A 16,178-nucleotide genomic window follows, 5' to 3' on the forward strand; every position below is an offset into this window, starting at 1 on the left:
ACCTCAAGGAAGTCCGACGGGCCAAGGGCGGCCAGGAGAAACCTGAAGCTTGACGAAACGAAGTCTGGCAGCGTCTTACTCGTCAGGATAGTCAGGTCAGGCTCCAGTGAAATCCGCTTCGGCGGATCTTCCACGATGTTTCGGTCAAAGACAGCCACAATCAGCCTCTTCCCCCCCAACGTGGTCCTCAGGTCAAACAGATGTCCTTGTTCGATCAAGCGCAGCTGCAATCTGCGGGGTCACCGCCGAGGCTCGAGCTCTGCTGCGCTTTGGAGGGGAGGGAGCAAAAGAGGGCCTGGAGCCGTCATTATTGCCGTCGAGGCGGGTCACGAATTATTCACGCTTTTTTGTCTCCGTCGGGGACTTGCGGCTCTTTTGTCACCTTTTTAGCTGCGCGATGTTTTTCCTTCGTGGAGATCTTGGCCTTCTCCCAGAACAAGAACACCTCCTCCACCACTAGGTTTGCCGCCTCCTTAACCGTCTTAGATTAAGCCTATCAACTCCTCTAACATCTTGCTGTATTTTTCAGTATTTGATTTTTTTTTATATTTAGTGACTGCCCGATTCATTGCCTGCACTGGCTCACTTGGTGGCGCAATGAAAAATGACTGCACGAAAATGACACATTTTACTGAGCAATGGGCAGAGTACGGCCCCATTGTCTTTTGTAAAAAGCTCACTAAACATATTTTGCGTTTCTGTAGCAGAAAATAATCATACAATAATTACTGTGTTAACGCAAACAATAATTGCCACGAACAAACAAAACTTTTACGAGGACCCCTTACCTGCCCAACAAGGTGCCTGACATAAAATAAAAGTTCAGCAAGATCTGAGCAATTCATGCACAAAACAGCAATAATAACAAGCAGCACTATTAAGGACTTTTACAACAATTGCCTCGTCCGAAGAATCCATCTTTTTCCCCCTCAACTGGCTGTCCTTCAAAACATAATAAAAATGTTGTAGAATCATCACAGACAAGGCGCTGCCTTCATATTGAAGCAACAGGTCTGTTGTTGTAATACTGAATTCCAGTGTAGGGGGGGGCAACATAATTAAAATTTCTCATTTCAGAATTGTGTATCAAACTGGTAGCCCTTCACATTAGTCAGTACTCTACACAAGAAATAGCTCTGTTTCAAAAAGGTTGGTGGCCCCTGGTCTGGACTTATTTTGCTTCATTTAATTTGTAACTGACTCTTCACAATATTCAGTAATCGTCTTTTTTTTCCAACACCATATATGAGTGCTGCATTACACTGATACTATTTATGTAAATGGCGCAGTTATCATCATGAACATGAAGAAACAACAAGTCTCTATGTAGCCACTTGCTTAGTTACATCTGTCACCTGTTACATTCTTACCCATATTTAAAACAAATATCTAATTGTGACTCTTCTCATGTCCCTTATTTAGATGGGTGAAGGTGGAAAGCTCCAATTGGATGAGTCTGGCAGTGATTCTAAATCAAACAAAGGTATTTCTCTTTTAGCTTTTCTTCTTGGGTAAATAGGATTCTGCTTATTGGTTTTGTTTTTCTGTAATTTGGTTGGTGTACACACGTTATTTCTGTTAGTAGTGTAAAGCTGAAAATTTCTGGAGTCGGCCAAAACTCGACGTGTGTTTGCAAATGAAAACAGTGTTTCCCAAAGGCTATCAACAAGCAACAGGCTGCGCACTAGGCCAGCAAACATGGATAGCTATAGTGCTGGTAATAATACAAAGAGAATGGCCAACTCTCCACAGGAACCCTAACAGTTTTATTTGAAGGTTCTATCTTGTGTGAATCACATCTGCTGCTTTACATCTTTTGAAAAGGAAATTCTATATGACTGCATTTTTTGCCATTATTCTTATCCTTCTGTTTTCCTGACAGTCACCCACTTAGCCCAGGAGTTAGTAAACTAAAGCCCACGGAACACACAGGACTCTGTTCTTTTAATCCTCCCCACCGAGCATTTACCGTAATTTCTCGTGTATAATGCACACCCATGTATAATACGCACCCCCAAAGTTGACCTCAAAATTCTGGAAAACCCTTCTACCTATGTATAATGCATTTTTACAATGCATGATTTTGCTTCTACCCATATGATCAAAACATGAAGTATAATCTGTATTTTGTTAGTTTTTTGCAAATAATTATTCTGAAGTTAAGCGCTTTATTTGAACATGTAATCCTTTTTTTAATTTACCTGCTCTTATTTTAAAAATCACAGCCCTACTTTTATTTAGTAAATTAGAAAACACGCACTTGTGCTCATATGTTTGATTTACCCCTATACCTCTGTATAATCCGCACTATTGACTGTTGACAATTTTTTTTGGGGGGGGGGGGAATGTGCTTTATACACGATAAAAAATTACGGTACATGATCTTGAGCCCTGTACAATTTGTTGCATAAATTAATTTTACTAACATTGGTTCATTGAAATGTATTCATTTTCTATTATTGACTTATTTCATTCAGTAACTTAATTTATTTTGAACAATTTTGGGTGTATTTTTTTTACATTTTTATTAAACATTTTTTTATTGTGTGAGTATTACTCTATAAATGATCTGACCCTTTTATACATTTTAAAAAAGTTTCTCCATCTAACCCTTTGAGTGCTTCACGATTGGTTGGCACAGCCATGGATGACAGGATTTTTGTGAATGATGCTCTTGATCCTTTCTTGTCTGATTCTTTGCTTTTACAGCTTCTTTTGCACCAATTTGTTTTGCCATCAAGCCAAAGGAAAATGAAATGCTGCCACTAGAGAAAAACCGAATTAGGTTGGATGACGACTCAGATGAAGACAAGGTTTTGTTCGGCATTGGACAGAAATCTAATCCTTCATGCCGTGTGATTTGAAATGGTTTGCTTGAACAAATTATTGTGTGTTTACAGTTGCTTGAAGGTGAGAGGCTGCAAGCTATAGTAGGTGATGGTCCTGAACTGGTTGAAAAGGAGCCTCTACCAGTCAGTACACCAGAGGAAAAGAGACCATGTCTCAGTTTGCAAGAACTGGAGGCAAAACAAGGTGAAATAAAACATTTAAAATATTTTTTTTTTTTTCACTCTTTAATTCTCAATCAAATGAAAGGAGATATTCAGTTTTCACTCCAATGAAAAACTAAATTTCCTCTGTGGAGAAAAATGAGAACAGTATTTTTTCAAGTTGAAATTTTTCAAGTGTAAATTAAAAAAATATATCTGTTAGTAAGCTAAATTTATTTTTTACTTTTTATTTTTATACTGTCACTTTGTTTTCTTTCAGTTGTCTTCTGCTTAAGTCAGGCAATTTGAACCTGTGAAAAAGCAATTAGTTTCATTTAAAGGGGAAATATGAAAGATGTACTTTAATTGTTTGTACACCAATAGTTGAGTCTCTGGAGTGCCTGCGCAACCATCAAGTGTGAAGTTACACAACCATTTCAACCTTCAGTTTAAGATGGCGACATACGATGTTTTGCACTTAGGGTGCGCAAAAAGGGACGGTCAGTTACTGCCGTACTTTCACTTGGTTGTTTTATATTTATGGCTTAAAAGTGTTTTTCATACATACATTTACTGGAATTATGACTACTACTGAGTTGTCGTAGTTTAGTGAGACTACGACGCATTCTGACTTGCGTACAAATTTGCATAATCTTGACTGAAAGAATGGAAATCAGAAGTGTATCAATTGCAATGTATGCCTTTGTTTTTTTTGTTTTTTTAAATAACGGAAGTGGGCGCTTTTTTCCTCACTCAGTGGTACACGGGCTCTAATTTGGAAGCTGCTTGGTGTTTAGCCCCCTATTTCTGCCCTTGGCTCTTATGGTAACGAAAGCTTTACTTGACATTAGTTCTGCAGTAGACGTCTGCAGTAGAGCAGGCGGGTTGGTGTGAGAAGTCTCTCATTTTCATGATACAGGACCACAACCTCAAAATAGATTAATTTTGGGAGGCTTAAATAATTGGGTCTAAAGTACATTTGCGTACTGTAATTGTGATATTTTGAAGCAAGCAAGTCACGAACATGTTATTAACACCTGGAAACTCTTTGAAATGAAATAAAATGTATAATATAATGTAGACTCAGGGCATGAGAGCACATGACAGTGGGGGCGGTGGGGTTGTGACAAGTGGCTTATTTTCATAAGAAGGCACTGCCCCCACAAAACAGGATGATTTAATTTCCTCCCTAAAATTAGCGCAAAAAAGTGGTAAATTTTTATGCTTGGGTATTTCGACGAAGTGTCACAGGCTTTTTAGTAAGACATCTGGGAACTGTTTTAAATTGTGGGAAATAATATGCCTCTTTTAAAGTGATGTTCTGTGGGCCGTTTGGTACTGGTCCGTACAGATTGCCTGAATTTATTTATTTATTTATTTTAATTTTTTGGCAGACCGGTAGATGCCCCACCCCTTCGATGATTGACTTCCGTTTAGGAAAGTGTCAGTCAGCCAGCCGCCACACCCAAACCCACCGCCAGTCAACAAGCTGTCCGGTCTGTGGCGGAAAATATGGTTGGGGACCACTGCTTTAAAATAGGCAGATGCTCCAAATTTATATTTCAGTAAGGAAGTTTTAATGATGCTTCAAAACTGTTAACTAATCATGTTCATGGTTAAACATTTTCCTGCAGGTTGCAAACCACAAATTTTTTAGGGAAGAAAATTTAAACCTAAATACACAAAAACAGATAAGCAATAATAAGCTCAGTGTAAATTTTATTGTTTGAGCTTCAGATCATATCCTTATACTGTTAAGTGCATCAGCATTTAATATCGAATAATAAAAGCAAATGTAAAAAGTAAAGTGTTAATATTAATATTAGGTTTAAGGCATTCATTCATTCATTCATTCATTCCAAAAGTGAGATATTCTGGCATTGTTTCCTGTATTACGGCCGCCGAGTGGTTAATTTATTCCCAGGAATAGCCAGTAATCCTGAACCAGTAGTCCTGGAAAGTTTGTTCTTGTTGGCCTGGAGGCCATGCAGTGATTTACAAATCCATATCGAGCTATATTATCTCAGAAAGTGTTGGCCAATTGATTCTTTTTTTCCAACATTGTCATCAACATTCTGCTACTGTTTGACGGATATACTGTATGAAGACTGCGAGCCTTCAGTAGTCCTAGTGAGCTTTTCCAAATAATGTTTTGACATGTCTCTGATCAGTGTGATATTTTAAAGATGGTCAAAGCTTATTTTTCTGTTATCCCCTGAATGCCGAATGCATGAACTCACGATAACCCCTAGAATTCTCATTTGCTTCTTTTTTTATGTTAACCACCAGTGAGTCGAGGTCTCTTGTCCTCTCAACATGTATAATATGTTGGTAGCTATTCATTTTTTTAATCGGGCAACGAAGCCTTTTATTGATCAATTTTACCTCATCATACAGGCTCTCGGAGTTGATACCAGCTTTACAAAGTTTTGACACTGTCACCCCTCTTGTACAAACTTTGAATCCTTACAAATCAGCTATATTGTATTATCTGGCCAACAAAATGAGTCACCGCTTTACTGTATTTAACTAAGTAAATAGTTAAGCCTCTCAGTGCATTTTCCCTCCTCGCCTAATGCTTTGTAACATAAAAAAGAAACACTTGTTGGTGAAGCCAGTAGAGGACTAAAGCTTTAATCTGCCATGGAGTGTAGAGATTGGACTCTGTGGCAGTGAGAAAGAGTCATGTGGTCAGAGTCCATAATTACAATGTTACAAAAATGGGCAAATCAGTACGGTGGCCCTGAAGTGCAAAACACAACAGCAAATAACTAAACACAGCTAGTTAAAAAAAACACAACAGCAAATAACTAAACACAGCTAGTTAAAAAAAACACAACAGCAAATAACTAAACACCACGGCAAATAAAAAAAAAACACAACAGCAAATAACTAAACACCATGGCAAATTTACAAAAAAACACAACAGCAAATGGAAAAACACAACATTAAGCTACCGGAAGAGAAAGGTAATGGTCAGGGATAAGCCTCATCGCTGATTGGATGAGAAGAATGACTTGATTGGATGCTTTGACCAGGAAGTTATTCCGCGTCTTGCATGGTTTTTGAAATGTGCGCTACCGGAGATTCAAACGTAGCTGCTGCTATCAAATAATATTTTGACTCAGGACATATGTAACGTCTCATTTTGTGGGTGTGTTACATAACTGCCGCGATGCTTCATGCGCAGTCGACCACTCTGGGGTTCGAATACACGCTGCCACCGTGTCATGTATTGGGAGACGAGTGCCCGTGCCGCTAACTCAACGGCCAGTAACCTCTTTTAAGGATTGGGGAGTTGGGTTTCTTAATTAACGTACATCCGCACCGCCTAGTTTGCTCCTGTTACACATACATTTGAGGTAAATCACGACATTCAAATAAGTATGTGCTCACTGACAACACATTTAAAAGAGGTTGGGCTGTACAGACGGCGTCGTCCATCATCAAGTCGTCCCTCTCGTCCAATCAGCGATGAGTCTTATCCCGACCAGTACCTCCCTTAGCTATTTGATGTTTGTTTTTCTATATGCTATGTTTTTTAATTTTCCGTTTATTTACTGTTATGTTTTTTTTATTTGCTGTGTTATTGGCTGTTGTTTTTTGATTTGGTGTTGTTTCATTATTTGTTGTTGTGATTAGTTATTTGTTTTTTTTTAATATTTGCTATTGTGTGTAGTTATTTACTGTTGTGTTTTTTAATTTGCCTTTGTGTTTAGTTATTTGCTGTTGTATTTTGCACTTCTCTGCCATCGTACAGCAGGGTAAGAAGAAGAGGTGGAAAGAAGTGATTGTTACCTTGTGCCTAAAATGTAAACGTGCATGGGTTGTACATCTGTAACTTCAACTACTTTCATCATTATTCAGCACCGTGGCGTTAAGGGGTTACATCAGTCCATCCATCCAATTTCTGTACCGCTTATTCTCATGAGCCTGAAAAATGAGGGCAGCTAATACATCCATCCATCCATTTTCTACCGCTTATCCGAGGTCGGGTCGCGGGGCCAGTAGCTTTAGCAGGGACGCCCACAATTCCCTCTCCCCAGCCACTTCATCCAGCTCTTCCGGGGCGATCCCGAGGCGTTCCCAGGCCAGCCGAAGGACGTAGTCTCTCCAGTGTGTCATGGGTCATCCCCGGGGTCTCCTCCCGGTGGGACATATAATATGCAATTCTTTAAAACTCAAGACAGTGTTTTGGGGGATTTTTTTTCTTTCTTTCTCCTCATTTTGTCTCTCATAGGTGAGGTATACCTATTATTAAAATTACAGGCCTCATCTTTTTAAGTGGGAGAACTTGCACAATTGACTAAATACTTTTTTGCCCTACTGTACCCTAGGCCGACCTGTTTGATGTCTGTTGCTCAGTACACCAGTAGTTTCTTTCTTCTTCAGGACATTCCAAATTGTTGTAGTGGCTATACCCAATTTTTGTGCGAATAGCTCTGATCAATTTTCCCTCTTTGAGCTTCAAAATGGTTTGCTTTTCTCCCATAGACAGCTCTCTGGTCTGTGTGTTTGCTTAACAGCAAACAGCAGTTTTCACAAGTGAAACCCAAAGCCAAAACAAAGCAAGAAATGTTTTAAGAAATGAATCTAAAAGGCAACGCCTGAGCAACTAGAATCACCCATCAGTCACATGTTCTAATACCTTTGCTCACTTGAAAAGTGGGTGGCTTCAAATAAAAGGTGCTCTGTCCTGAGTTTTTTAACACATCTGGATGTAAATACCATGAAATACAAGCTGGAATTCTGAACTTTGGTCTCATATTCATCTTTGGATCTGAAACCCAAATGTCTTCAGTATACAGCAAAAACAAAGGAATTGACCAATACTTTTGGAGGGGACTGTACATAAGTCAAATACATTTATATTGTTGTTATTAAAATGGAGGACAAGCCATTTAAGCAGTGTTAAGATTTGGTTCACTAGTGTACAGTATTCCGTTTTTTGTTTCCTTTGTCAAAAGTTGTCGTCATTAAAGTTTTTAAAGTTTAGAATTACAACACAATCGTGGCCCCATAACACAGGCCGCATCCCTGATTATGCTAAGAACCATATTGAACTATATGTACTGAATACAGTACATACTATGCAACAAATAGAAACATTTTGAACAAAGTCCATTTTAATTAATACTGTTGAATTTTATTGGGGGATTAAAGGCTATTTGTTTTTCATGTCACAGCTCTCTTCTCAGGTTATATATTGCTGGCGTAGCGGTTGTCATTTGTAACAGCCACATCAGTTTTTATACTTGTAATGGCTCTGACTGGCAAAAGTTACATAGAATTTATGTACAGACATGTACATTGGCCTTTAATGTCTCTGTACTAGATGCATGTCCTTATGCTTGGACTAACATCCATCAATCAATTTTCTGAGCCGCTTCTCCTCACTAGAGTTGCGGGCGTGCTGGAGCCTATCCTAGCTATCATCGGGCAGGAGGCGGGGTACACCCTGAACTGGTTGCCAGCCAATCGCAGGGCACATACAAACAACCATTTGCACTCACATTCACCTACGGACAATTTAGAGTTGTCAGTTAACCTACCATGCATGTTTTTGGGATGTGGGAGGAAACCGAAGTGCCTGGAGAAAACCCACGCAGGCACGGGGAGAACATGCACACTCCACACAGGCGGGGATTGAACCCCGCTCCTCAGAACTGTGAGGCAGACGCTCTAACCCGTCGTCCACCGTGCCACCCTTGGACTAACAATCTTTTATAAAATTATTTCTAGTAATTGATTACTTGCCATAAGAGAATGATTTGAGTGTCTCTAAAGACAGTGTACATATTTAAACCGGCTGTTTTTAGAATTTATTAGATAACGAGGGGCAGAGCAAGAGAATAATAACGCGCCCTAGATCATAAAGACGTATGCTAACTGGAGCCTGGAAAGACAAAGACAGACCGTTCAGACAAATTAGCTACTTTTCAGCATCGAGGGAGCTGGCAGGTCCACTTAGGGTTCTACGGATGAGTCTCAAAGTGTTAATGGTCTCTTTTCTGAGCAGACATACCACCAGAAAAAGGGGCTCAAGAAGCCTAATAAATAGCTGATTGAATTTGCTTGGCTGTATGGCAAAGTGGCTGTCGGTCAGTGGGCCCCACTTGGTCAGATAGCAGGAGAATCAGTGGTAGACAGCTGAATGCTAATCTGTATCAATGGGCTGGAAAACAGCCACGTGTCCCTAAAGTGGTTTCAAGTAGTAAGTACTTCAATTGTTTAGACTTCAAATATTTCCCAGAGATGTCCATGTGTTTTGCTGTGTTTGAAGGTGCAGCAGAAAACACCACTATAGCATACTTTATAGTTAACATTCTGTAAATACAGATACAATTTTCCAGGTAAAGTGTTGTTAATTGCTCTGAATTGATTCAGTCTTTGCCAATAATTGTACAAAGGTATTGTCTACCTTTGGATCTCAGATGGCTTGACAGTAGAACAATTTAGAACTGGACCTCAGTTATTTATATTTGTTTGATGATGATAGTTTGATGCCTACAAAGGATTGAATCAACCTTTTGTCCATTATTTCTTGTGTGAAAACAACCACCTGTGATGCATTGTGTACTATTTCCAAGGGCCCACTGTATGAAACAAGCTGGACTTTTGCACAAGACATTTTTTTGTTTAATATCCATTTGGCCATCAATGATCATGTCATATGACCATTATTACCAATTGCAAAGCTCAACTGTATGTATTACTCAGTCGGAAAGGATCATTATCTGTCCAAGTTGTGGATCCACTTGTCTATTGGCTTCTTTTGATAAGTGTACCCTTAAAATGTTATAACTTGAGCTTCTTTTTCCACGTGGGCTTTCTTTGACCCTTGCTGTCTTGTCTCATTTTGACCATTCTGTGAGCTTGTTCAGATACTTTTCCACCCGTTTCTGTCAATCTGTCTCCTTTTTTCATCTGTCCCGGGTGTGAATTTATCTCTCCCCATTGTCATGCAGATTTCTCCTTGCCTCTTCTCACATGCCTACTTCTAGGTTTTATATGCCATTTCAAACTGCTTCAGATTATCTGCCACCAACATGGTGTTTCTTATCATTAAGAGTAAGAAAGATCAAACTGAAACAACTTTTGTTTGGGTGTGGAAAATCATTTTTTGTTGTTGTTTGTTATTAATTTGTTACTTATTTTCCTACTTATTCACCTAACAATCCTCGTATTTCCCATTATTCATAATTTTTCGTATTGAAAGGTTGAATTAAAAATGTAATTTATTTCCTCCCTCACCAACATCTTACAGAAATGTATTTAACAGTGGAAAGAAAAAAAGTATGACAGTCTCTTTGCTGTTTTCACCCTTTCATCCTAGCCAAACAGAAACTCGAGGATCGTCTAGCAGCTGCAGCCAGAGAGAAGCTGGCGCAGGCATCCAAAGAGTCCAAAGAAAAACAGCTACAGGCGGAGAGGAAGAGGAAGGCAGCGCTGTTCCTCCAAACTCTCCGCAACCCATTAACGGGGGAGCCAGAGGCCAAGAAAGCTCAACTAGCCTTATCCACACAGCTTGAGGTAGATAAATGTTTGATAAAGAAGTTTTTGTAATTGTCAGTGGGTTCATGTTCATACATATATTAACTGGACCATTAACCTACTCACCCTTACTGAAATCATGGCTAATAATTTTTTAAAACAAATTGGTACCTGAATGAACCAGTGCTAGTCCATCTTCTCACATAATGCCTCTTTCTTCTGACAGATATACACATGAAAAAAAAAACCCAAAAAAACAATACATTCCTTTAGCATGTGAAATATGTCAATGTCAGTTTCTTCCCGACCTCACTGTCCTCTGTGTAGGGTACCAATGCAGGATGGGGGGTTTAGGCAACCCGCAAATTTGCAGGGTTCATTTTACTAAAATGTTAAGAACACAAAAATGCAAAAATTTACAGATTAAAAGCAATAAAAATGCAAAGATTTACAGATTAAAAGCAATTTCCTTGTTCGTGTAAAAATCTGTGTAAAAACTGCAAATGAAATTATCAAATGGTGATTTGAGATGTGCCATGACCACGCTCGTGACTAAACACATATAATCATGTTTCGCCATTGAAATTAATGGAAATGCAAATCTGTTCTAGCTTCCCCAAAATATACCCAACAAAAATGTTTTTCTTAAGCGAAATAATTTTAATTTTTCTACTTTAGGAAAACATACAGTAATGACTTAATTTAATCAAATGTAAAGAAATTAAGCATTTTATGTTCCGATCAATAGACTTCGTGCTGGTCCTTGTCTACGAACCTTGGCCACTTGGGTATAGTATAATGTAGACATACGGATATAAATGGAGCCGTCTCAACTCCTCAGTAAGCCGCAGTCACACTAGTCGTTCTTTGTAGAGGATAAAGAATATATGCATGTGAGTATTGGTACATTATTTGTCTGCATGTGTTGCTCCACTGTTTCCATCTGTTGCTTCAAGGTTATAACAGTGACACCAATACTATTCAGTAGCCCAACTATGGTGTTTCCCATTATGTGTTACTATTAGGTTAGTGGCAGAGTTATATGGTTGTTTTAAATACACAACGTGTAATTCTTTAAGTTTGACAGTAAAATTCAATTGGGAGAGGCAATAAACAGCTCAAATCCTCTTGAAGAGTTGTTCACTATCTGCCAAAATGCTGTTATTGGGAAGTGTGTTCAGTTGAGTTCGCTGCCACCATGCAGCGCTCCAATCTAAAATTTTTGCTCACAAGTCAAAGCAAAAAAAATCATATCAAACTAGATATGTACTCATTTTAACAGTTGAAAGTTTTTTTGTTGAGTCAACCTACATGTTTTCTCCAAAAGAATTACAAGACACTACCTTACAGACTGTAAACAAAGTACAGTAAGTAAGACTGAAGAAATTATATAAGCCCATTGTCCACATTCAAACATTTGAAGGAAAAATTCTCTCTCATCAGGCATTGACACGCATGAATCATTTGTATATGGGGCTGACAAAACCCATTTCTGGAGAAATATTCATGACGCAACCCAAATTTTGATGATGTGATTTCAATAGTCTTTGTCTTGCGACACCTCTGGACTGCACATCATAAATTAACACTCATCACACAATGGTGATAGAACTAAATGCCGAACAGCACTGCACAACAGCAGGAAAACAAGAAGTCATTTAGTCATTGTTTATGGCTGCACCAGAGGACAGTAACATGAAGTGCCCATTTATTGGGTATGTGATTTCCTGTGATATTAATTTTTGGAGATTGTGACACAAAGCATGTTGAGAAAGATGAGTTTAACAATATTAATTAATAGCTTGTGTGTGTGTGTGTGTGTGGATTTGAGGTCGAATAAGGCACAGAGCTGTGATGTGAGCAAAGTGTCAGCAATATTTGAGATCAACAGTAGTGGTTGAGAGGTTGGTACAATCATTAGTGTATTTGGAAACTGACTCAGCACACAACCCCAGTTTGTGTTCCAGGTGATGTGCCTTCCTGAACAGCTTTCCATCAATGGCAGCGAAAGTTTGAAAGCTCTGCCCGTTCGAGTTGAGGCGGTACTATGGTTTTAGTCACTTCATAAAAACGTCAGCTAGAGCGTGATGCTTTGCTTCAATTAGAATGTTTGCACCAGCAAAGTTCACCAATCATATAATTGGGTGTGACAGGTATACCTAGTGCATGCCGCATTACTCTTGACTAGAAACAAGCAGCCGTGGTGACAGTTTGGGGCTCTGCGTTCATAATGCCTCGCTCAATTGCCTGTTGGAGTTCCATCCCGGAATCTTCAAAACCCATGTCAATTAACTAGCCAACATTTTTATCAAGTTATTTTTTTGGTGTGTGTGTGTTGAAGGTGGAAATACCAAATCAACGAGGAAAAACGTAAGACACGCTGTAATTTACTTACTTTTTACATTAATACCTCGTCTCAAAACAGACATATGTTCTAAATTTTTATATACTTATTCTTTTGTTTATTGTTGAGTTGTTTAGAAAGCTTTAGTTGTTTTGGGTGGCAAGGTATTCCTAGTGAGAACAAGTGTGTCCGGCATATGATTGTACGTTGATCTTGACTCATCATTTCGTGTTCTTAAGTCTTATGTGATTTCCTGTTATTTATTCGTGACCCAAAAAAAGTTTGTTTGTGCATCCATTAATTTTAGTAAGAGAACCTGCTCAATCAATTGTATACTTTGACCAATAAAACTAGGTGAAACCAATAAACATTTTTAGGTTGTGGTATCCTTTTGAAGGTAGCGTACGTTTACTTTTGGTAAATGATGGTGCAGACATAATTGGCCAATCTGTTCTTGATTGTAAAGTTAATAGGAGTACTTCAATGGTTGTGAAATTTAAAAGAAGACAAACTGTGAAAATCATCCCCTGTAAATACAACTTTGTGGCAGTCTTTTGATGTGCAGATGGATGACAGTTCCTGGTGGGAGCCCACTGGTTTGTGTGTGTAAAACTGGCTTGCTGCCTTGTAAGCCAGGTGTGTGTGTGGACACTTCTGTCGCTGGTGCCATTTCTATTTAACCTCTGCAGATGTTCTTTCAGTGATTTCTGCTGCGGCCATCAAAGAGTGTAGAAAACAATCCTCTGTCACTGTGGCATTTTATCTATGTATGACTTATTAGCCACCAATAACAGTACAGTATTTCGAAAATCATTAAGAAAAATCAGGCAGGGTAACCAAAACTTAGTTTCACCATTTGAACCATATTTTGTCTGCATAGCAACATGTTGGAGAAGTCTGTTTCCAAATTGGTGAGATCAGTTTGGAGAAGGCTTTTTTCTGTTACACAAATAAAAGTCCCATTGGACGACTATGGTGTGCAATGTGCAATAAATTACAACGCAGACCAAGCAGTAATTTGGCATCTGTTTTATTTTTACTACAACTGTGTCAATGCCAAAGTTTGCATGTAACCATCACAGACAGAGCCTAAACTCATCTATTTAGAAAATAATTAATCCTGTCATCATAAAAATTTAGTACCTTCAGTCTGTGTAAGGTAGTAGGTTTAGCAAGTCATTAACTAGTAGACATTGTTAGACATACTTTACAATGATTGGTTAATATCCCTGCAAAACCCTCCAGAAATACATTTACTGAAACCTTTCCGCTATACATCTTGAATGAAAATGCCATGTTACCAACAGGTAAAGATTCTTCAAAGCACGCCAAACATGTTCTAGCGATTTTGGTTGACTTTGTGATGTCCTAAATGATTTTTGTCTTTCTTTTGGCTTTCCTCTGAACACTTAGATTGCTACTTTCCAAAGAGCACCAGTTAGGTTTGAACAGAATGTCTGTCATATTTTTTCAGCTTTAGATTTCTTTCAATTCTCTAGTTTCCCCAGTGGTGTACCGTAGATTTTAAAATTTTAATGATAGTGACCTGCCCGTTTTGGGAATCTGCAAACTAGTTTTTATTTCAAGACCATGTGTTTGTCAATTTTCTGGTGTTGTCTATCCTGTTTTGCCCTTTATATTTTATGCAAACTTTTGAATGTGATTTATCCTCAAAGGACAATTGAAAGTGAGCTAAATGCCAGCTGCAATGAAATAGAAGAAATTAATTAAATTTCATCAATAACAACAGTTGAACTTGAAGCTAAAAAAGTTAAGACTGCCATTGAGGCTTTGTGAATCCATTTGTATTTTGCCATGTCACATCTATATACTTAAAGCTCAAAGTTTGTGAGTCCGTTTTCAAAGAACTTTCTAGAGCAAAAACGTTTTCTTGCACGTTTTTCTGGCACGTTTTGGCACGTTCCGCCACGTTTTGCAATAAGCCTCCTCCTCGCATGTGGTTACAACGCCCTCTTTAAATACCAAACTAATAATACATATCATGACAGGTAATTCTTAATATTACATGCGACCAAAGACATCTAAAAACATGCAGAAACATATACTATAAGGGGAGTCTTATTGCAGAACGTCCAAAAACGTGCAGGAACGTTGAAAAACGTGCAAGAAAACATTTTTGCTCTGGAAAGTTCTTTGAAAACGGACACACAAACTTTGAGCTTTAAGTATATAGATGTGAGAAAAATTAACTGTGTTATGCTGAGTAGAATTCCAGGAGAAACCTATACACCTATAGTGGACAAAGAGGATCTTGCTTTAAAATATCCAACTGAGTTTTTAAACTCTTACTCCATCTGGACTTCCTCTAAATGCATTAAAGTGAAACTGGGAGCCCCTATCATTCCTTTAAGAAACTTAGATCCTCCAAGACTGTGCAACAGGCCACGCATGGTTGTAAAGCAAATGTTGCCTAACGTGCCTGAAGCTATTATAATCACAGGTCCTTCTAAAGGTGAGACAGCATTTCTACCCCGAATCCCATTTTATAATGATTTACCAGTTCAATTCAGACAGCTTCAGTTTCCTATATCAATTTGTTTTGCAATTAGTATCAACAAGTCACAAGATCAGTCTCTGAAAGTTGCTGGATTGGATTTGCGTTCTCCATGTTTTTCTCAGGGTCAGTTTTATGTTGGTTGCTCAAGGGTTGGCAGATCTAATGATTTGTGTATACTGGCAGAGAATGAGATGACAAAAAATATTGTGTATCCTGAAGCATTGTAATAAAACCTTGAACTGTTTGATGTGTACAATATTATTGCATGTGAACTATTCATGAGATTTGGAGTATTGGGCTTTCCACATAAATCTATGCTATGGTCTCTTCTTAGCATCTTCTTTGTGCCAATAGTTTATATTAGGCAACAATCTCATATCTTCTTTATACCAGTAGTTTATATATAACTAATCAATGAACATTTTAGGTGATAAGAGAATCACTTTGACATAATAATAATGTGCCTACCATCAACACTGTTATTTATTCCTGTTGCTAGTATTCTGACTTAACTGTATCAAGCAGGTGAGACAAGACATTTTTCCATCCTGGTGTTGAGATAAGCTTCCCATAAATCAGAGCTAATTTTAAACAAACCTTGCTTCCTGTCATTTCATTATCTCTGCCTGAGCACCGACTCCCGATAGCGCACCAACAGAAACGTGTGATAAATATTTCTCTCCCGACTTTCTTGACTGTTTTTTAAATAGCTATTGATTGTCCTATGAACCCACCACTCCACTTTGCAGACATAGCCGCTTTATCTCATTTGCCTCCTGCTTTCTTCTGCTTTCTTCGTCATCCCTTCTGTTTTCCTACATGCTTCCCTTGC

At 38.5% G+C, this 16,178-nt stretch overlaps 1 protein-coding gene across 2 annotated transcripts in view; it reads left to right on the plus strand.

The window, feature by feature from the left end:
• The window catches only part of sfswap (splicing factor SWAP), a 52,212-nt gene that overhangs the window by 19,690 nt on the left and 16,344 nt on the right, over positions 1-16,178 (plus strand). For both annotated transcript variants that reach the window (XM_061799787.1, XM_061799788.1), the window contains exons 11-14: positions 1,423-1,483; positions 2,710-2,813; positions 2,901-3,033; positions 10,327-10,523. In XM_061799787.1, the coding sequence (XP_061655771.1) occupies positions 1,423-1,483; positions 2,710-2,813; positions 2,901-3,033; positions 10,327-10,523 (495 nt within the window). The remainder of the gene's footprint in view (positions 1-1,422; positions 1,484-2,709; positions 2,814-2,900; positions 3,034-10,326; positions 10,524-16,178) is intronic.

The sequence above is a fragment of the Phyllopteryx taeniolatus genome, chromosome 15 (assembly GCF_024500385.1).
Source record: "Phyllopteryx taeniolatus isolate TA_2022b chromosome 15, UOR_Ptae_1.2, whole genome shotgun sequence".
NCBI lineage: Eukaryota > Metazoa > Chordata > Actinopteri > Syngnathiformes > Syngnathidae > Phyllopteryx > Phyllopteryx taeniolatus.